The following is a 20001-nucleotide window of genomic DNA, read 5'->3' on the forward strand; positions in this document are numbered from 1 at the left end:
TGCTGATGATAAAACTATTGTAGCTTTTTTCATTGCACAAATTCATCATCCAGATGCCCAAATATTACATTTTGATATATTTTCATTCATTACATGGCTACAACAGAATACACACATACCAGAAAAAAATCAGAATATTCACATTTATATGTTTTAATAAAAAAAAAAAGTTTACAAGCATATCATCTCCAAACAAAAATATTTGTTTTAAAGTCCAACATATTTCTGCCATGTTGCTGGAATGAGGTGGATTAACGAAGGTTCACAGAATCATGTCCGCACCATCAATAGATGCTTCACTCATCTCCTCAGACAACTCCTCATCTTCCTCCTCTTCCTCCTCCTCCCCTCCTTCATCCTCAGCTGCTCTCTTCATGCCCCTCTGCTTCGACAGAGCCACAGCATATCGAATATTGTACTTATTAAAGTCGCACCTGTGGGAACAAAACAGGTTTCAAGTTAGTTACTTTGTCTGAATCTAATTTACATGGCTCATTCTTGTGCTATACATCTATTGAGGGACAGTGTGGCTGATGTTTTGCAAAAAAATGAGTCTCACAGTTTAGATAGATCGTCAAAGTGTCTCTGAATGCTCTTCTGCAGCGCCTGGAGTGTGGGCAGGATGGCTCCCGATCTGCACACACAGAAACAAAAAGAAAATCACTATGCTTTTGAACTCTGAGACTTATAAAGCAGTAAAACGGGAATCAAAGCTGACCTGTTTTTGAGTTTCTGTCCATGCAGCATCAGCAGACTCTGAGCCCACGTCATGTAGAACTGCAGGTGAGCCGTCTTCTCCAAACACGCTGCCACAAAACCAAGCAGTTTCTCCACATAGATGTCAGGAAGAGTGCTGCACACAACTTGGACTGGAACATAAACACAGCACATAAATATGACAGCTAATAATTCAGATGTCACAGAGAGTGTTTTACTCACTTTGATCATGTGGCACACTTTCCAGCACTTCCTGCTTCAGGGCTTTTTCATTCAGTCTGAACGCCAGCACAATGGCCGACGTCCAATCCTTAAGCTGCAGCTGTTTATGAATGCTCGCCGGTGTCACGTCCAGGTCGAGGTCGTAAGGATCAAAGACGAGCGTGCTGTCAAGAGAGTAGATCAGAAGACCCTCTGTGGTGGTGGCTGCCCAGCTACGCCCTGAGGAGTGATGAAAACACGGTGAACATGCAGCAGCAGCCGGTGGATAATAAAAAACAAATCCAACATGTAAATCCATCACTCACCAGTTGGGGAGAACCGCAACGAGGTCACTCTGATTTCTGGCTTAAAATGTCGAGAACTCATGTCACCTGTGAATAAATGAAGAAAGACACATATGCCACATTATTCAGAGATAATAAAAGAGAAGACAGTGAAGAGTTACAGAAAAACCTGATGAAACTGAACCATGTTGCTGTACCTCTTCTGACTCCAGGCAGGCTGATGTTAACCCCGTCTCCGTCTCCAGCGCCCTCATCCACCAGAGCCAGGCTGCCAAATTCAGTCATCTTCCTCCTGTCCAAGAACTCCTAAAGGGTCAAACAGGAAGAACGATGACAACACTGAATATCCCGGTGATTAAAATGAACAAACAGCAGCAAATCTCCAAATAAAGGACTGTTTTTCTTTCATACCTCCATGGCATCAAAGGAGAGGTTACAGGAGATCTCAAACTTCTTCATCAGCATCTGCTCCCTGATGTTGTAGATGCACACAAACTTTGACTGACCTCCTGCTAAGATCGACTCCCCGTCTGCAGAGTAGCACAGCGACGTGAACGACCTGGAAGCACAACAAACACGAAACACACCGTGAATAATAATCCAAAAAAAGTTGCATGATTTCGTACTTAAAGGTTTGCTCACTTACTTTCCCTTCGCCGAGTGTTTGGCTGTGATTTTATCCGTCTCCTTGCGGCCCATCTCCAGGTCATGGCGTCCAGAGATGGAGCCGGTTTGCGTGGCTGTCTGAGGGTTCCAGAAAATGATTTCACTGTTTAGAGTGGCCACAGCTAACTCCTGACCATCAGGCCGGTACGTCACCGACAGAGCTGAGGAAACAGACAAAGATAATCAGGAAACTGGCGGCACAAAAAGCAGCTTTTTCAGAAACATTTAAGGTTTATGAGGAGTCAGTGTTTACCATCTGAGGTCAGGGAAAGCGTTTCTTTGACCTGCCAGCTGTTTAACATGTCCCACAGCCGGATGGTTCGATCCCACGAGGCGCTGGCCAGGATGGACTGAACTGGACTGAAACACAGACAGCTGACTGGACCCTCGTGACCCCCGAGGACCTAAACCATCACAGAAAGTCAGAAAGGCACTTGGAATATAATCAAAAAGATCATTACACGTCACTTAGTGCTTACCTCCAGCAGTCTGCCGGTCTGCATGGACCACAGAAAGATCTCAAAGGAGTCTTGAGCTCCTGCGCTCACCAGCTCTCCACTGGCATCAACAGCCAGAGAGGAGAACTGCGCCGGCCGGGGGGAAGTAAATGTCCGGAAGTTTCTGTACCTGTAATAAATAAAATAACACACAATGTAAGTTCATGTATACATTATATTTCCTGTCTCTCTCTGTCAAACTTTTGGAAGAAACCAGGAGTGTTAAAGCCACCTGTGCAGGTCAAAAGCTCTGACTGTCCCATCCAGAGAAGCGCTGACGATGACGAAGCCACTGGAGGTGAAGGTGACGTTGGTGATGCTGCTGGTATGCTCAGTGAAGGTGACGAAGCAGAGGCCGCTGTTTGTGTTCCACACTTTGACCTGCAGGAATCAACATGAACGACAGTTACTTTCCTAAACAACTCTTGAAGATGCATTAAAGAGAAATTATGGATGCTCACTTTGCCGTCATCGCCTCCTGTCGCGACGTACTGACCGTCTGGAGAGTACGCCAGCGAGGCCATGTTGTTGAAGTGTCCCTGCTGCTTGAAGACGTACGACTCACTCTGCCACTCCCACACCAGCAGCTGACCCATCCCTGGAGAAAAACAACAGATTTTAAAAAAAGCGTGCAAAAAAATAGAGTAGTAACTTGACGTCATGGGAAAGGTTCGACACTCACCAGAACATCCAAAGCCGATCCAGTCTCCTGTACTGTTTATCGACACTGAGGAGATTCTCTGATCTGAAATACTGTGAAGAGAAGCATTCATAAATCTAAAGTCCGGCACATTTTTACTCATGGATCCCAGTTTATGGCTAAAACTCTTCTCTCACCTGAGGGAGTGAATGAGATTAAACTCTGGAAGTTCGTGCAGGTGGAAGATTCCAGAGGCAAAACCAGTGACCAAAATATGAGTTGGCTTGTGATAGGCTGCAGCTGTTAGGTTGTTAAAATCCCTCTCCTTGTTGAAAAAGTGCCTAAAAGACCAGGAGAGAAAGTGCTTAAATAAAGCTGTTTTTTATCATTGGAAGTAGGTTGGTGAAGTAGTTGTCTGCAGTTTCTAAATCTTTCCTAAAAAGAAAAATGGGAAGAACAACTTGGCTCAAAGCTGCAGAACACGCTGATTTACCAATGCTGATGCTGCTGTCACAGTTTCAGAGCAGCCAAGGGACAAATGCATCTGCTTCATAAAGCCAAAAGCCCAATGGAGAGCTGGATAACTGCCTTTAAAAGTGTCACAGTATGAACATAACTACTGCAGCTGATTAACCAAAAATAAACAAACTGCTGCAGGGTTTGAAGAGATGCAGATAAATCTGATCCCAGTTACTTAAACGTTGGCACAAACTTACTTGCTCCTCTGCTTGAACCGCACATTCTTGGTCTGTTTGTCTTTCGGAGCTTCTGCTTTCCCTCTGATCACTTCTCCCTCCTGTCCTTCTGTCCTCTCCTCTTCAGTATCCTCATCGTCCTCCTCTGTTGGGCTCGGCGCTTTGGGTTTGCTCTTCTTTGTCAGGACCAGGCCGTCAGGTTCGGTGTCGCTTTCCCAGACACACAGCGTTCCATCTTGGCTCACTGTGTACAGCTAAAAACACGAGAAAACACACTCAGTGAAAATGTGTTTTCAAATCTACTTAGATTGGATCAGATTTGCTTTAAGGATAATGTAATAAAAAAGCAAAATAAACTCACATCCAGGCTGTCCTTCTCAAAGAAACACCCCACGATCACGTCTTTGTGCCCACCCAGCGAGTAGTAGATGAGGTTGGCCCAGCGCTCGGCACCAAACACCCACGTTGACATGTCTTTGCTGCCCACTGCAAAACACCTAAAGGAAAGAGGCACAACCATGGTTCAGGTTGGTGTAATCCAAAACTGTGACTGCAGATCAGTCATGACTGGTTCCTTTTACTTACTTGGAGTCGTCTGTCCAGTCGATGCAGGTGGTTTCATCATATGGACCATAGTAGCTCTTGTCCAACACAAAGGCATTAAACTCACGCTGCTTTCCAGGGGCGTGGTACATCAGCGCTACATTATCCTTAGTTACTACAAACTTCCTGAGAGGGTGAGATACAGAAAAGCTGGAGTGATTTTGGGTTTTGAGACTGACTCTTGTTTGTTGTTGTTTTTAAGATGTTCCTTAGACATCCTTACCTGCCGTCAGGTGAGAAGCGGATGCTGCTTACTGGCTTGTGGAAGTGGAAATGATGAAGAATGGCTCGAGTGATGAGGCTGACCAACAATGCTGCCCCATCTGTGTGACACAAACAGAAACACATTTTAGATTTCTGCTCATTAAAACAACTTAACACTCATATGACTGTAAAATGTACATAGGAACCATACCTTCATCCACAATGATTGCTAAGTTTCCATCGGGAGAGAGACCCACACATGAGATGTTTTTGGTTGTTGAGATTGGTAAAGTCTCTGACGTGTTGCTGGAGGACAGGAGCAGTTTGTAATTACGTCATAAACAAGAGACACATTTATAAAATAACTTTACCCTCATTAAGTGTACTTACTTCTTCAAGTCGAAGACAGAGACTCTGTTTCCCACCGGACTGATGACAGAGTTACCATCTTTAGAGAAGCTGAGATTCCCTTGGCGATAAACAGCTCCGAGCAGGTTGGAAAACTAAGACAGAAGGAGGCAAGTGTTTTAACAACAACTGTATAATATAAAAGACATGATATTTTACTTCACCGGCACAAATTAAAAAGCTTAATAGAACATTTTTAATTAGTTTTGAACGAAATTCGGTTTTAATGTCTCATTTAAACATTTTTGTAGTTCCGAGTAAGCTAGCAATGGCGCACTTACCCGATAAGCGAACTTCATTTTAGCGAAAACTCCTTAATATTTTAATTTAAACCTTTAAATTATCCGTACAGGTATAATTCTGGGGCTAATACCGCACATGCTTCTTTCACACCGCTACTTCCCACATGGTAACACTTTGTTGACAGTTGACACTTCCGGTTGAATGCAAATTGAAGTGAAAGAGCTGCGCCCTCTAGCGACAGGGAGGCGGAACTGCTGAAAATCAACCATATATTAATATATTATCACACTTTATGGATTAATTTTCCTAATTTACTGTCAGAAACATCTAATTTAGAGAGAAAAAATTCTAAATATTATTATAATACAGCATTTTTAGGATTCAGGACCAATTTTATAAATTCTATCAACTGTAATTCAAATGAAACTTAAAAAATAAATGTTAATCCATGAACATAATTGAGTATAACTTAAGTATAAACTCTACAATAATAGAAAAAAGCTGAATTTAGATGAAACCACCTCATTTTAGAAGATTCCTTGAGTTGAATAATTTAATAGTCAGAATAAAAAGTGTAAAATTATTTCTTTAAATGAATCAAAGTGGAAAAAAACATACAGACTCACACAGTCTACACATTTAAAGCACAACTGCTGCTTAAATAAATGACTCACAGACACACCCAGGCTGTTTCTGTCCTCCACATGATCCCTCTTGTTTATTTTCACTCAATACCCCTGCTGAATAATTTAACATCTGGCAGTCACAGCTCATACACAGCACACCTGTGAAAATGGGTTGGTGCCAAAGGTAAACCATAAAAATGTCTGCGATAAATGCCTCTTTTATTTGGAGTTGTTGGCTTCACAGTTGGAGGTGTTTTGGTTGAAAAATAGTCTGGTCCACGTCCAGGTTTTCTGACTTTTTTGTTGTAAACATTTGCACTTTTTACATCCTTCAGCAGCCGAAAAAAACAACAACCATTTAAGACATTTAAAACATAACTTTTTCACCTCAGGGTTTTGTGCCAGAGGTCAAAGCAGGGCACCACATGTAGCCTGACATATTTCTGTCCCCCTGTAGAGCACTCCAGACAGCCGTACACAGTTTCCCGCTTCTGGTTGCCCATCCCGCAGAGCGCACAAGGTCCCTTGGGGATGTTGTGTTTGAGGAGGTTGGCCCGTGTGTGAGAGCTCTCTCTCAGGTAGGCCGTGGAAATGTCTGTCATGCTGGCTGCTTTCTCATAGTAGTCAGTGACCATGTCGTCCATGTAGGTATCAGAGTGGGTGAGCTCTTCAAATGTCCTGTTTTCTACAAAGTTGGATAAAGAAAATGTTGTAGACGTTATGGAAGAGTTGTGCTGTTGCTGAAGTTAAAATCATACCTGCTCTGAAAGGGTTCCCGTAGACGATCCCAGACAGGAAGCGCCGCAGTCGACCCATAGAGAAGTGACTGACAAAACCACCGAGCTGCTCCCTGATCTGCTCCCGCTCAAATCCTCCTTGAGACTCTGGAGCTACACAAATATCTGACACAGAAGAGGACACACCAGACATTTAAGGAAGGTAGGGGGCTGTAAAAACATTTCAGATCATTTTCATTTCTTAATACCAAGGCGTCCATCCAGGCGTACAAACAGCTCACAGATGCTGAAGGCGATGGTGGTGTGAGCGGGGATGACGATGGCTTTGTCTCGGCCTTTGGGGTTTCTGCCGTCGTCGATCTGAAACTACAGGAGCAAAAGAGTTGGATCCAGGATGGGAAGAGGTGAGTTAATCCATGTAGACTAGTGTCTGTTATGTGATGTTTACCCTCATGGTTGTCCCTCTCATCCCAGCATGGACGGTGAGGGAGCACTGACGTGTGGTGCGAATGCTCTCCACGACGACACAAAGCACGCTGCGTCCACTGTCCTTTGACTGTCGAACCAGGCAGTGATCCAGGTCTACTTTCCTGAAAAACACTCAGATATGTCATGAAATTGTCCTCTTATGCTTGTATGTAGCTCCTGAATGTGTAATGTGTTGCAGCGTAGAATAACATGATCATTTATTCATCCTCACAGGGAAACCCTCTCCTCATATTTCTGCAGTCACTTAAGGTCAGAGGTCAAGGATCAACTTATGGCTGCCGTGACAGAAAACACCACACTTCAATCCACAGGATGTCATATCATTAACATATGAAGGTGATATCTGTGTTATCAAGATGATCAATCATTAATCAGGAGTAGATATTGCTTGCAGACATGACAGTGAAGCAGCTGATGCTGGCAGTTTTTGTTTACCTGGAGTTCAGCTCTCGCAGTAACGTGGGCACCTCCAGCTCGTGTTTGGTCACGATGCCAAACGAGGCTTTGACGGCCACAGAGTCCGACCCGCTGATGTTAAAACCCACATCGTTGATGAGATGGTTTCCTAACCGACCGTTGAGGGCGACGTCTGATTTGTCCTCGTAGTTAAGGAGCTGGTAAGAAGACACACCTGGTGGAGGAAAAGTTTGTCAGTGTATCTCAAAATATAAAATCTATAAAGGAAGACGTTAAAACTCGTTGAATACTCATTGATCATTTCTCTACCTGCTGTGATCTCCTTCTCTCCAACCAGGATGTCTTTCAGAGAAAAAGGAGTCGAGGCGTATTTGTTCTTCTTCCAGAAATGCCTCTTCCTCTTCCTGGTGACTAAACTGAGGGGCTGGTACCGGTCTGCCTCGCTCAGACTGGGCACCGGGATCAACCTCCCTGTGTCTCCGACCTGCTTCACGAAATTCTTGGTGGCTGCTGCAAACATTTCAAAGTCTTCATCAGCATCAAACCAGGTGAAAACTATCCTCCACGGTGGATCACAGAGATCATTACTGGTCTTGGTGTGCTCTCCTGAATGGGGTAGGTACATCGGGAGTGTTCTTTTAGACCCGTGAAATGTTAAATAATGCAGATAGTGTGTAACGTAATATGGGACAAAAGGTGTTTGTCAACTGGAGAGGTCACTGTAAGCCTGCTGCTTCCTGTCACATGACAAATGAGGTGGAAAAAAAAAGGTAATGACTAGAGAAATGGGTTACCTTGGACTAGGAATACTTTAACCACACACTGGGTCAAGTCTTTGAGGTCTGAAGTGGGTCATAACCAAACATTTCTAAATCTCCTCATTGCTGTTTAAAAGATTTATGATATACTTTGTCCACATGAGGGCGCCGAATTCAAACAAACGGAAATTATCTGAGCTTCTTCAATTTATAGTAAGAATAACATCCATCTTTCAGGAAAAAATGTGCTTTCAAAAAAGTGAAGTTGTTTATGTTTTAATTGATATGATTTGAAGATCAACTGATAAATCTGAGAATCTAGAAACAATCCCACAAACTTACTGTTACCCTATAGAGAGCTACACACACTGACTTACCATTAATCTTGTAAAACAATTTGCTTTTACTGAAGAGTGACACGCTAACCTCAGGATAAAAGCTCGCCCTGTTTGTCTTTAATAACTAGATTACTGTATCAGGATTCGAAGAAACATTGTCACAGGAAAAGAAAATTTTCACGTGTTTTTCAGGTGAAAGACAAACTTAGTGTTTTCCTTTAATTTAACTCCCAAACTGATTTTCATTATTAACCTTTGAAGAATTCAAGGACTTGCAGGACTCCTTTCATCCTTGTTCTGTTATTAGATTTTCCAAGTATATTTAAACAGTAGGTCCTGCACAAACAAGTCAAAAATTAGAAGAAAATCTCACTTTGTGCTGTTTTATTTTGCACAAGTGTTAAACTCAAACTAGCGCAATGACGCAGAAAATTAAATCCAAGATATAAAAGTGGAAAACTCCTGACTCACTGGAGACACACTTTGACTGCTTTTAGCTCACGCAATGAGGCTAAGCACAAACAGGCAACTGCTGTTTAACGTCCATTAGATGTTCTAGGTTAGATGGAGAATTTCTAACGAGTCCGTTTGGTCTCACGAATACTGCAGTGTCATTGTGAAAAAGTTCAAACTGGATTAATTGACCTAAAATTAAAAGTTATCTTGTTAAATGTAATCAAATTAAGACCCAGTTCTCCAAGCACTGATTTCCAGCTGGGATGCTTTCATGTTATGTAAGCTAAAGGATCCACAGGGATGCAGGAACTTTCAGGGCCTTAAAGGAGTCATGTGATACAGTTTGAGGCACTTTTACAGGAGTAAACGTAAATTTGATGAATGAAGGTTAATTTTCTTCTCCTGTGATCAAAGATAACCTCTGCTGGTCATGACCTAGAAAGCAGCCAAGAGGATTTAAAGCATCACCTCAAACTTTCAGACCTCCTTGCTTTAAAACTTTTTATTTACAGTCTCAAATTTTTACCCAAGAGAAAGGTCACAAGGACCGACATGAGCACCATCATTTTGGGCTCCAGTAAATATTTTTGTTTTGCAAAGTGACAGTTATCCAAAAAGTTAAATCAGGAGTCACTTGATGATGTTACACCATAAACAGTGATTTAATTCAGACCTCCATGAACCGTTATCGAGGCTGTGCTTGCCTTGAAAGAAAAATAATCACTTTGTTGACAACATCTGCAGGTCAGCTTGTAGAAATAGCAGGTATGAAAATAACTTGATATTTTTTATCAAACATAATAAAAAAATTAGCAGATAATTTAGTAAAGAAAATTCCCACTAATCTGATCCTACTAATCTGATTAAAATCAGCAAATTTCTAGTGAAATTCTGTCACATAAAATCTAATTTGTTGAGAGTTTTCTTCCAAAAGCCATAAGAAACGTTCCCTGAACTTGATATTGCTCCACCAAAACAAAAATTTCACAGAAAGGATCCATTGGTTTCAAGGAAACTGGATGAAAAAGGCAGCACAGGAGCCAAGCAGATTTGTAGTTTTGTTTTTGTTGAGGGGGGAAAATTTGAGATTTTGGATAATGCAATTATAGGTGGAAAATACTTACACAACCTATTTGGTAAAGCTGCCTCTCTAACAGAGCTTTCCACCAGGGGAAACAGCCTCTATCTCCATTTTTTAGGGGCTTCATTCTTCTTCTGTGACAAAATTTCTGTGAAGATTTTAAAGCCGCTGGAGTTAGCTCATCTGTCACTCAGAGCATTTTTTTTACCATAAAGCATAGCTCAACTTCAAGCCTTGGTGAGATTTTTAAAATCTTTTAAATGAAACTTTAATCGGCCTTTGTGAAATGAAATTTCCCGACTACAAAGACATCTAACATTGATGGGATTCTTTTGGAGATTTTTTGTATTCTGTCTTTAATTTATACCAATTTATATTTAATCAGACCCACCCACTCTGGTCACATGGCTGCTTCCACCGCCTGGCATCAGGAAAGGTCACGTTCTGCTCCAGTTTAAAAAGGCAGATGAAGTCCAGTCGTCAGTGGACGCCTCTGGACTGAGTCAAGCAGCATCTTCCTCTGGTGACCAAACGACTCCGACAGGTAAGATCTGCTCTGACGCATACGCTGTTTCATCTGTCTTTCTTTTGCAAAGCTTAACAAAAGATCTGAGCGATGGTTTAAAATGCATTCAATCTTCTGAGATAAATATTTGCTTTATTGGAAAAAACCTGTCATAGTTAAATGATATAAACTGATTGTAATCCCACTTCAGAAAGAGCTTAAATTAGATTATTTAAGCACCGTAGATAAACTGATTTCTGCAGCCTTGATCGTAAGTTTGGAGGAGTTTGAGTTTCCAAGCGTGTGCATTTTCAGGTTTGGAAAAGGGAATGGTTTTTGACACATGGGTAGAAAAGGAATGGTAAGATATTGGGCGATTGATTGGGAACTAGTTTTATCTGGCTTTGATTTAAATTGAATAAAAGTTAGATGCACATTGCACATTTGACATCTAAGAAAGTGACATAGATAAGATCTGTTCATAGTCTCAAAAGAAACCTTTGTGTTAAGGAGATTACGCCAAATTCACTTCATTCCAAAATATCTTAATGAACTAATGAAAGACTACAGACCTGTTGTGCGTCTCCTGATGTCCTCCTTGAATTTGGAATTGCATAAAACCTATTTATCATTCCACAGATGAATGAGGCTTAGGGAGTTTCTGGTTGTAATTCGGAGGAATCTGCACCAATTTTCAACCTCTTTAAACCTAAATTTAAACCATCTTGAAACAAGTAAACCAGATTTAAGAGTCACAGCTTTTCAATTAATGAAGTCGAAGGTATGAACTTCAGAGTCTGGGCTTGTTGGTGACATTCTTCAGCTTAATTTGTTGGGAGTAGTTTTCAATTTAGTCAGAGAGGGGCTGAGGCTTTTTCCTGACGTGGATGCATCTCTGCAACATGTGATCCTCATGTTCTGACTGCATGTTTTTATGATTTATTTATCAGAGCAGAAGACTTGGAGCACAGATTCTGGTCAGCATGGTGGACCCCTATGACTGCACCAAGTGTAATGAGACCCTGTACGGGAAAAAGTACATCCTGAAGGAGGAGCAGCCGTACTGCGTGAAGTGCTACGAGGCTGTTTTCTCCAACAACTGTGAGGTGTGCAAACAGCTCATTGGATGCACAAGCAAGGTAAGAGTTGGAGATTGATCTGGATTGTTTTCTGGGAACACTTTCGCAGCTTTAATTTTTACCCTTGCCGCTTTGATTCTGCAGGATCTGTCGTACAAAGAGCGCCACTGGCACTGCGACTGCTTCCTCTGCACCAAATGTGAGCGTTCTCTGGTGGATCGGCCTTTTACCACCAAGGATGAAGTGCTGATGTGCACCGACTGCTACAGCAACGAGTACTCAGCCAAGTGCCATGCATGCCTGAAGACCATCATGCCAGGTTAGGATGCTCACATGATGCTTGTAACGAGGCTTAATGTTATTTTGGCTTGTTACAGTCACAACTAAACTACACACTCTTCCTCTCAGGCTCTAAGAAGATGGAGCACAAGGGCAATAGTTGGCACGAGAACTGCTTCGCCTGCAACCGTTGCCACCAACCCATCGGCACCAAGAGCTTTGTCCAGAAGGATTTCAACAACTACTGCCTGCCGTGCTATGAGAAGCAGTTTGCTCAGCAGTGCGTCCACTGCAAGAAGGTAAAACAGCATCATTATTATGTCAGGAGGAGTGTTTTCTGTGCCTTGTGCATGCATAAAGCCAAGCTTCTCTCATCAATGTTTTTATATTTCCTAAGACTCAAACTTGGATCTGTAAGATGAAAAGAAACACAGAGAGGCCTGAAAGAGGATTCATATGTGCAGTATAAGGGAGCTATAGACGGGAAACAGATGGTCAGGCAGGCAGGAGTCGGAGGCGTCTTTTTGTGCTAAAAGCTGGTAGGTGAGACAGCAGGCATCTGGCTCGCCTCAAGTCGGCTGTGACTCAACAACTCAGAAACAACCAGCTTTAAAGACAGAGAAATGAGTCAGTGTGAGGCTGCACATGTCTGTGTAGGATCTGAAAGACACATTTATGTGCAATGTATGGATCTGTGTTAAATGAGGCCCATAAACCACGGCAGAATGCACAAGTGTTTAGTGGATCTTCAGCAGTTTTTTAATCAATAAATTTATAAATTAAACTCATAAAACCCAATCACTTTTGTAATTGACTGGATCAGTGGCTTTAAGCGACGGAGCTTATCATTTTAATCTGATCAGCAGACTGCAAAAGCTGCAGAAATGATCTTAATCTGATAATCTGTCATGACTTATTAAACACATGTGCAGTGCATAAACAGGCTAATTTTATTGAGTTTTATCTTCCAGCCAATTACCACTGGAGGAGTCAACTACCACGATCAGCCCTGGCATAAGGAATGCTTCGTCTGCATCGGCTGCAGGCAGCAGCTGGCCGGTCAGAGGTTCACCTCCAGGGATGACTTTGCCTACTGCCTTGACTGCTTCTGCAACCTGTTTGCAAAGAAATGTGCTTACTGCACCGACCCCATCAGTGGTAAAAATTTCTATAAATCAATAAAATTGTATAACATGAAAGAATAACATCAAAGAATTATTGGGAATACCTGTATTAAAGCATAAATGGCACCTTTTGCTTAAATTACTCTATGTCACGTGCTTCTTTCTACATCCTGTGCATCCACTAACCATTAAATGAATTACTTGATTATTAAGTTACAGATATCATGAGACTAAGGGCAGGTCTTTGTCAGCCACTCATTGCTCTTTTCTGCTTCTCTTTCAGGTCTTGGGGGCAGCAAGTATATCTCATTTGAGCAGCGCCAGTGGCACAACGACTGCTTCAACTGCAAGAAGTGCTCCGTGTCTCTGGTCGGCCGAGGCTTCCTCACCTGTAAGGACGACATCTTCTGCCCCGACTGCGGCAGAGACATCTGAGTGATCTCCAAGAGTGACCGCAAGAGCTCTAAATATATATCAATCAGTGAACAGCAGCAATATCTCAAACTTTAACTCAGCCTTTATTGCATTAAATGTAACATTTATTGGTTTCTCACAAATTAACGTTCACATTTTGCTAAATTCTCAGTGAATTTGTTTTAAATCATGTCAAAGAAGCTTTAGTTTTGCTGTAAAACTATTATCAGAGTCAAATAACTACTTTTAATCAATATTTTTGTGCAATGCTATGTTTTATCGCACTTTCAATGCAATTGTTCTTAACAAAGCCGTTGTGATACTAATACTGTTTCTGAATTGCATGATTCATGTAAAAAGAAGCCAAATAAAGGTTTATTAAATGCTGGATTGCCATAATTATTTCGTGAATTAATTTTTTAGATCAAATTTATTAAAAAATGAAAACAAATTAATTGCTTAATTTATATTTTTGAACATCACGATCTTTGTCTTGTTTACCTCACCAAAGATCGTATGTTAATACAGTTTCAACTGTATTTTTGAGTAAGATATCTCACTCCGTCCTTTATCAAGACCTGCTCTTACTTCTGTGTGAAGGGCCACTAATTTTCATGGCCTACGTCATGCTTTGTCTTAATACACGATCTTTGGAGCTCACCGGAAGTGGGCAGCAGGTGCCGCAGGAAGTGTGTGCAGGAGAATAAAAAGAAGCTAACGGAATTTGGACACAATAAGTCGCTCTGTAATTCCAGCGAAAGAAAATTAACACAAATTGTAAGATATTTTTCTTATTCTTTTAGTGTAAAGCAGTCTGCGCTGAATATTTGAAATTAAGCTTTATTGCATCGTAAAGTACGACTGGCGCTACGTTGCGTTTGCCCAAACTAGCTAGGCGGCTAATAGTATTAGCATGGCTTTGTTAGCTGAATGGCTGAGTAAAACTGTTTGGATATTAACGATGCATTTTGTATGTTTTTGTATCTTCTGATTTTACATACGTTTCAGAAACTTGTAGAGCACAAATATGTATCCACATAAATGAGAGTGCGTGTGTGCATCCTCTCATCTGAGCTAACTGTTTTAATCAATATCTGATATATTAATTACATCTTGTTTTATTTGTGGTATCTATATTTTTTTTTTCAGCATTAACACGTTGTTATTACACATGAGTAACATAAGAGACGTTTTATTTTGCTTTTATTGGTATAACAACATCCAAATTGCAACCCATCTGGAATAAACGGACCTTTCTGTGGAATTTAACACCAAACTGCATCAAAATAACACTATAATTATTTGTGCCTATTTATGAATTGTTACTTACATATTCAATTTGCATACACTTGCATTAGGCTTTCTTTGATTTTGTCGTGGGAAAAAAACTCACACACATTTGAGTTTTGTCTATTGGAATAAACTACTAAGTATTTAGACTCAGGAATAATAGTTCCTCAAACCAGAGTTTGCTATGCTTTTCAGCTGAGATGAGTGCTGCTGTACCCAACCATCGGAGGACCAAGCCTGGAGGTATGATGACACTCACAGCCTTAAAAATATCTGTTTTTTCTCAATCTTAATTTTTAAAGTAAAGGAGCAATGTAATTTTTTCTTCAATACAGGCATAAAGCCTGGAGTCGTGAATGCAGGCGTGACTGGACCAACCTCCCAGATCCCTGGTCTGTGCCAGAGCGCAGATGAAAACACCCAAGTGGAGAGGATCAGTGGACGGCGAGTGGGGATATTTGAGTCGGACTCTGACTATGTCAAGCTTGCAAAAGGCGGAGGACACAAAGGTAAATTAGGCTGTCAGAGTTAGCATTAATGCAAAGGCCCTCTAGTTACATAATCTCTCTTCATGTTTGGTCAGTTCTCAAAGTGCTGTAAGAATCTCCTTTCACACATTCAAACTATCAGACTGTCTTGTTTCTGTCTAGTGTGAACTAAAACAGTGGGAGTCACCACATTTTAAAAATAAATCAACTTCCTCACAAGGATTCATTTGATGTTGACAGCTCTTTGAAATGCAAATCCTGAGTATCCTACCGGAACATAAAAGGGGACATTTCCTTTCTGTTAAGCATTGTGGGAAAGGATGACATCCCCCTTTTGTTGATTAAAAACTCAACATCACTGGCTTTAGCTATCAGGGGAATAAAAGCCATTTTTGTTGCTGTACACACTTTTGAAAAGTTTAATTTCAAGCTCCAGTCAGCATGAATGAGTCCTCTTCAATAAACAGGCACACTTAGTATATGATATCTGAAAATGTAAGGTATTATTCCTTACTTATGAGTTGTGAATGTGTATTTTTGTCTTGAGCTGTATGAAAGAAGCCTGCTGTGAATTTCTACATATGCCTTTCAGATATTAACACTTAATTTGTGGGAGATTAACTGTTAAGCCCCTGAGCTGAAAGGCCTGAGGTCAAATATCACATTATGTTATTAAAGGTGAGACTGAACAATGCTTCATGACTTACTGCAGTGTTTTTAACCAGTCCAGTGTCTCCTCCTCCTGCAGGGCTGTTGAGTCATGACGCTGATGCTGATGATAAACCCAGGAAGCCGTACAATCCTCCCAACTGGTTTGGAGGTGATGAGTCAAAGAGGTACACACACCACTCATTCATTGAATCCAGATTATGGAATAACATGGATTTCTGACATTTTAGTCGTGTTGAACTGATAAAACTCTTTACAGGGTTTAAAAAATATTTCTGTATCTTAACAGCAAACTGAAAGGATTATTGTTAAAATACAACATTTCCAAACGCTCATTTATTCCCCAGTGGGACAGTAAAAGGACCGTTTAGGTGTCACAATCAGTGGCTGTGTAAGTGGCATCGTCGGTTTCATATGCACCGTATCACCTTGGTTTTGTATTTTCAGTGGAAGCAAAGTGATGTCTCCTGAGGGGAAGATGGGCTTTCAGCCTCTGGCTGCTCCATTTGGCACCGATAACGGTTCAGCCTGGGAGACTGATAGATTCTCCCCTGGTAAAGAGAAGGTGAATGAACCAGCTGAAGTCACCCCCCCAAACATAGATACCGCGTCCATCTCTTCCATCCTTTTTGGTTATTTAATTTTGCATTTATTCCACCAACCGCTCTTTTATTTTTTACCTCATTTTGCTCCATCACCGCATTCACGGTTTGGTTAAAAGGGATTTCCTGCTCGAGCTTTGGCTGTTTAATAGCTTTGAGGGAAGATTGCTCCAGTTTTCGGTAAGTACAGAGATAGGACCTGATAAAAATGTACACAAACTTCATTTTGTGTTTTTAAAAAGTGAAAAAGAAACTTAGATAGTTGATAATTGGGGGATGTTTGGATGGAAATCTGCAGTATTTGAGGTTAAAAGCTTAAGTCTGTGTTAGCTTTGTATTCAGAGATAAAATATGCACTTGGAAGATATAATTAATTTGCTTTTGCGTTCACCTCCTTCAATCCTTTTCCGTTGCATGACTTGTTTACATGAAGTCGTCTTTCATCATTTCATTTTCTGTTCTGCTCATTGCATGTGTTTCGTTTTACATAAAGATTCATCCACATTTATTTTTTTATGAAGCTGCAGCTGCATTCACATTAAAGCTGCCAGTGTTAGCGACATTACTTACCTCCTTCCTCTCTTACAGATTTCTCCTGACGGTGTCGCCGGTCAGATGGAGGGTCTGTCCATGACCAATCAGTACAAGAGAAGGTGAGTGAATCCTGCGATTTCTGTCCTCAAAACAAAAAGGATTGAAGCAACTTATAGAAGATCAATTTCTTTTTTTCCACTTAATTCATAAAGGAAAAATGTTCTTTCTGTTGTCCTCAGGTCTTATGATAAGAAGGCTGCCCCGGTCAGCATGTCCAAACTGCTGAGTCATGGCTACGTTGAGGAAAAAAAGAAGTCTCCTAACGACGATGATACCTCAAGTAAGTTACACTTTCAGATCTTTTCAGTTTTAGTTTTGGCTGCTATTTCAGGTGATGTCTTTGCTCCAGTTGTTGACTTTTACTTCTTTTCCAGGTGTGACCTCTGAACAGACGAGCACCGTCATGACGGAGGATGTGGACGACCTGGAGTAGGGCGCTGAGTCATTGTGCAAAGGGAAAGGGGGTCCACCTTACACTGGTTCATGGTTACACAAACCCAGGAACACGCCACCCCGCCCCTCCCTCAGTTTCACTCACATTAATTGTACATCCACTGACTGTTAGTTTTGTACTCATGTTTATGCAAAGGTACCGTCCTCGCTATTTATTTGCTTTAATTTGTAAAGAGAATTCACACAGGTTCTGTTGAGTAGAAGTGTCAGTGCTCTGTGACTTTTATTTTTCAATATCTCGATTTGAAAGACGAATTGTGCGCAGGGCAGGAAGCTAACACCCAGTTTCTGGTGTTAGATTCCCTTCCTGGTTGTATGAAGATCGAGTTAGTGAGTGTTCCAGTATTAGTGCTAATAAGACGTGGTTTAAGTGATGTGAAGTTTTATTCGTTTTGATCAAGGGCTCCTGCTCTGTGTAGGGACGTCTGAGGTTAGTGTGTTCGTGGCAGCAGAGGTTTGAGTGATCACTTCTTGAGACAGCGACCCTGCAGCTGTGACCACATGACCACACTGACGACCACAGAGGTCTGTTTGGTTCAAAAGGGGCCAAAAAGTGATTTTTCAGGTTGCTGCTCTGCAAAAGGTTACTGAACTCTGAGATTCTCACAACAGTTAAAATTTGAGTCTTAAGAAAAAAAACAATATTCAGCCTAAAATGATGAATTTCTTGGAAGAAGAATACACTTTTGCAGAACTTCAAGCTGAAACACGAATCCGGTGTCATTCCCTGTGGAGATTAACACAGACAAATTTGACAATGTGAGTTCTGAACATGCCAACCAAGCAGTTTGTCCCTGCCCCGTGCAGTGTTTTTGACTTTATAGACATGAGTAGAAGAACGTAGTGTTAGTGCACAGCCCTCTTACACCAAAAAAACTGTCCACTTTACTTTTTTTCCATCGGATATGAGAGAAAAAGTTTCTGCAGCAACATTTTTGAAAATGAAACTTACAGTCAGATACGCTTCACTCCCTTTCTTTTACCAGAAACTGGCGTCTTGAGGACATTTGGCTTTTGTTTTGGCACAAGTCTTTAATTTTTCTAATATTTACTGAAGCCTGAGCGCAGGATACGACAGTCTGATATCTTTCGTTGCTTTGTGGAGGAACAAACCGGTCAGACTGGTGAATTTGGAAGCCAGACTTTAACACCTTTTTGTTTTTGCTGTGAATTTCAACACTTCCTCAAGTTTAGCTTGGATCTTTTCTTCACCCAAACTTCTGCAGGCAAAACAATAACTCCATCTCTTCCTCTTCTTCCTGCTTGTGTGAATGCAGAATATATTTTCCCAACTAAAAAAAAGTAATGGGTTTCTTTGACATGTGATGGACAGCTTAGCCTCGACTCATTTTAACGGTTATTATTCTCGCGCCGTAAATGCGAACCTGACGGTGACAGTAAAATCCTAATCCTACAGAGACATTTGTCAGGTGGAGAAAATGCTCTTACAGGGAAAAAGGATGGGGATGATTTATGTGGGTATAACACTCAGATTAGAGCTGAGAGTTTGTCCCAGCAAATCCCAGAAATTCATCACCTTCGTCTCCAAAATGATGCCGCAGAAACACTCTCATTTGGAAACTCTTACGGGAGATGTGTCATGTTCAATTTTATAGGTTCAGGGTTGTTTTTCCAGCTAATGCATAATTTATCTTTATGATGTGGTTTTAGCAGGTGTTTTCCTGTGTTCTGTGACACTGGGTTTATTTTTGCAGTATATTGGCGAATGTATCGTCCTTTTGAAGAACGAGTTCATTTCTATGAGCTGTCACATATTCAGGTACAGTATTTACAGTTACACATAGTGTTTTTGTTGAGTTTGTGTCATATAAGTTATCAGACAAATAGTGGGAACCTTTAACTCTTAAAATTGCCCTGAAGTCTTATGTCCTACCTTTTTTTTTTTTTGCTTTTCTCATTGTTGAAATGTATCAGAGGAGACTGAAGAACGCAGACTTTACAAATAAGATCCACAATGCAGATTGATGTAAGACCCCGCTTATCTTGATGATTGCACACAGACGCTTACTTATCATTTAAATAAATGGGCATGTGCATGTATCTGTGTACTGTTGTTTTTTTCATTTCTTTGACACTAAACAGGAAACAAAACAAAATTTGGTGATAATTGCTGCAAAGAAGGAAGCAGAAAGGTGATTTTTGTTTATGATGAAGTTAACTTGCAGTCTCTGTTAATATAAATTAATGGTTTGATGATTTTAACAGTTTCTGCAAGAGCTTGAATAAAAAACACACTCTCAATGACTTGCACTGTAAAGTTTGACTGTTAAATGATCCTCTGGGAGTCCTTATAAGGATCAGTCAGGCCTACTGTGAGGGAGGATAAAACACACTCGCGCACACACACGTGCGCATACACGGACGCACGCACGCGCGGTGGATGCTGCAGGCTGTATCTTCCT

General features: G+C 41.1%; 4 protein-coding genes across 6 annotated transcripts; 2 read left to right on the forward strand and 2 right to left on the reverse strand.

Annotated features, from left to right (window-relative positions):
* Positions 1 to 62: 62 nt before the first annotated feature.
* pwp2h (PWP2 small subunit processome component) lies at positions 63 to 5258 on the reverse strand. Its single transcript, XM_074664905.1, has 21 exons — positions 5218 to 5258; positions 4919 to 5031; positions 4740 to 4834; positions 4548 to 4647; positions 4307 to 4450; positions 4083 to 4218; positions 3743 to 3975; positions 3224 to 3367; positions 3069 to 3139; positions 2848 to 2984; positions 2619 to 2767; positions 2369 to 2516; positions 2143 to 2293; positions 1870 to 2050; positions 1635 to 1782; positions 1421 to 1529; positions 1245 to 1310; positions 940 to 1158; positions 719 to 869; positions 560 to 634; positions 63 to 434 (listed from the first exon to the last, which is right to left on the reverse strand). Exons 1-21 carry the CDS (start codon positions 5233 to 5235, stop codon positions 263 to 265), a joined length of 2760 nt encoding a protein of 919 aa, XP_074521006.1. The 5' UTR covers positions 5236 to 5258; the 3' UTR covers positions 63 to 262.
* Positions 5259 to 5882: 624 nt separating this feature from the next.
* Positions 5883 to 7968, reverse strand: pjvk (pejvakin). Its single transcript, XM_074664913.1, has 6 exons — positions 7758 to 7968; positions 7467 to 7662; positions 6991 to 7132; positions 6791 to 6908; positions 6564 to 6707; positions 5883 to 6490 (listed from the first exon to the last, which is right to left on the reverse strand). Exons 1-6 carry the CDS (start codon positions 7966 to 7968, stop codon positions 6189 to 6191), a joined length of 1113 nt encoding a protein of 370 aa, XP_074521014.1. The 3' UTR covers positions 5883 to 6188.
* On the forward strand, positions 7856 to 13761 carry LOC141786175 (four and a half LIM domains protein 2-like). 3 transcript variants are annotated; one of them, XM_074664908.1, is made up of 7 exons: positions 7856 to 7996; positions 10467 to 10625; positions 11537 to 11725; positions 11810 to 11984; positions 12074 to 12243; positions 12916 to 13102; positions 13352 to 13761. In XM_074664908.1, exons 3-7 carry the CDS (start codon positions 11570 to 11572, stop codon positions 13501 to 13503), a joined length of 840 nt encoding a protein of 279 aa, XP_074521009.1. In that variant the 5' UTR covers positions 7856 to 7996; positions 10467 to 10625; positions 11537 to 11569; the 3' UTR covers positions 13504 to 13761. The 3 variants fall into 3 exon arrangements, with proteins under 3 accessions (XP_074521009.1, XP_074521008.1, XP_074521010.1); XM_074664907.1 differs by having other exon boundaries at positions 7924 to 8063; XM_074664909.1 differs by having other exon boundaries at positions 7924 to 8063; positions 11542 to 11725.
* A 365-nt stretch (positions 13762 to 14126) lies between these two features.
* On the forward strand, positions 14127 to 19639 carry LOC141785721 (uncharacterized protein C7orf57 homolog). Its single transcript, XM_074664162.1, has 8 exons — positions 14127 to 14259; positions 14968 to 15015; positions 15108 to 15281; positions 16009 to 16096; positions 16377 to 16494; positions 17120 to 17184; positions 17305 to 17405; positions 17500 to 19639. Exons 2-8 carry the CDS (start codon positions 14973 to 14975, stop codon positions 17556 to 17558), a joined length of 648 nt encoding a protein of 215 aa, XP_074520263.1. The 5' UTR covers positions 14127 to 14259; positions 14968 to 14972; the 3' UTR covers positions 17559 to 19639.
* The last annotated feature ends 362 nt before the right edge of the window (positions 19640 to 20001 follow it).

The sequence above is a fragment of the Halichoeres trimaculatus genome, unplaced genomic scaffold (genome assembly GCF_033239565.1).
Source record: "Halichoeres trimaculatus isolate MK-OKI-2021-1 unplaced genomic scaffold, fHalTri1.1 fHalTri1_scaffold_24, whole genome shotgun sequence".
NCBI lineage: Eukaryota > Metazoa > Chordata > Actinopteri > Labriformes > Labridae > Halichoeres > Halichoeres trimaculatus.

Bases quoted from the DNA above. Each gene is read 5' to 3' on its own strand.
- LOC141786175 (XM_074664908.1), top strand. From the start codon at position 11,570: ATGGTGGACCCCTATGACTGCACCAAGTGTAATGAGACCCTGTACGGG. The intron at 11,726-11,809 runs GTAAGAGTTGGA...TTGATTCTGCAG, and splicing joins TCATTGGATGCACAAGCAAG to GATCTGTCGTACAAAGAGCG. The intron at 11,985-12,073 runs GTTAGGATGCTC...TCTTCCTCTCAG, and splicing joins CCTGAAGACCATCATGCCAG to GCTCTAAGAAGATGGAGCAC.
- LOC141785721 (XM_074664162.1), top strand. From the start codon at position 14,973: ATGAGTGCTGCTGTACCCAACCATCGGAGGACCAAGCCTGGAG. The intron at 16,495-17,119 runs GTGAATGAACCA...CCTCTCTTACAG, and splicing joins TCTCCCCTGGTAAAGAGAAG to ATTTCTCCTGACGGTGTCGC. The intron at 17,406-17,499 runs GTAAGTTACACT...CTTCTTTTCCAG, and splicing joins TAACGACGATGATACCTCAA to GTGTGACCTCTGAACAGACG.
- pwp2h (XM_074664905.1), bottom strand. The intron at 3,368-3,742 runs GTAAGTTTGTGC...CTGGTCTTTTAG, and splicing joins CGGTTCAAGCAGAGGAGCAA to GCACTTTTTCAACAAGGAGA. The intron at 1,530-1,634 runs GTATGAAAGAAA...TTGACCCTTTAG, and splicing joins TCTCCTTTGATGCCATGGAG to GAGTTCTTGGACAGGAGGAA.
- pjvk (XM_074664913.1), bottom strand. From the start codon at position 7,968: ATGTTTGCAGCAGCCACCAAGAATTTCGTGAAGCAGGTCGGAGACACA. The intron at 7,133-7,466 runs GTAAACAAAAAC...AGTGTTTTTCAG, and splicing joins CTGCGAGAGCTGAACTCCAG to GAAAGTAGACCTGGATCACT. The intron at 6,491-6,563 runs GTATGATTTTAA...CCAACTTTGTAG, and splicing joins CGGGAACCCTTTCAGAGCAG to AAAACAGGACATTTGAAGAG.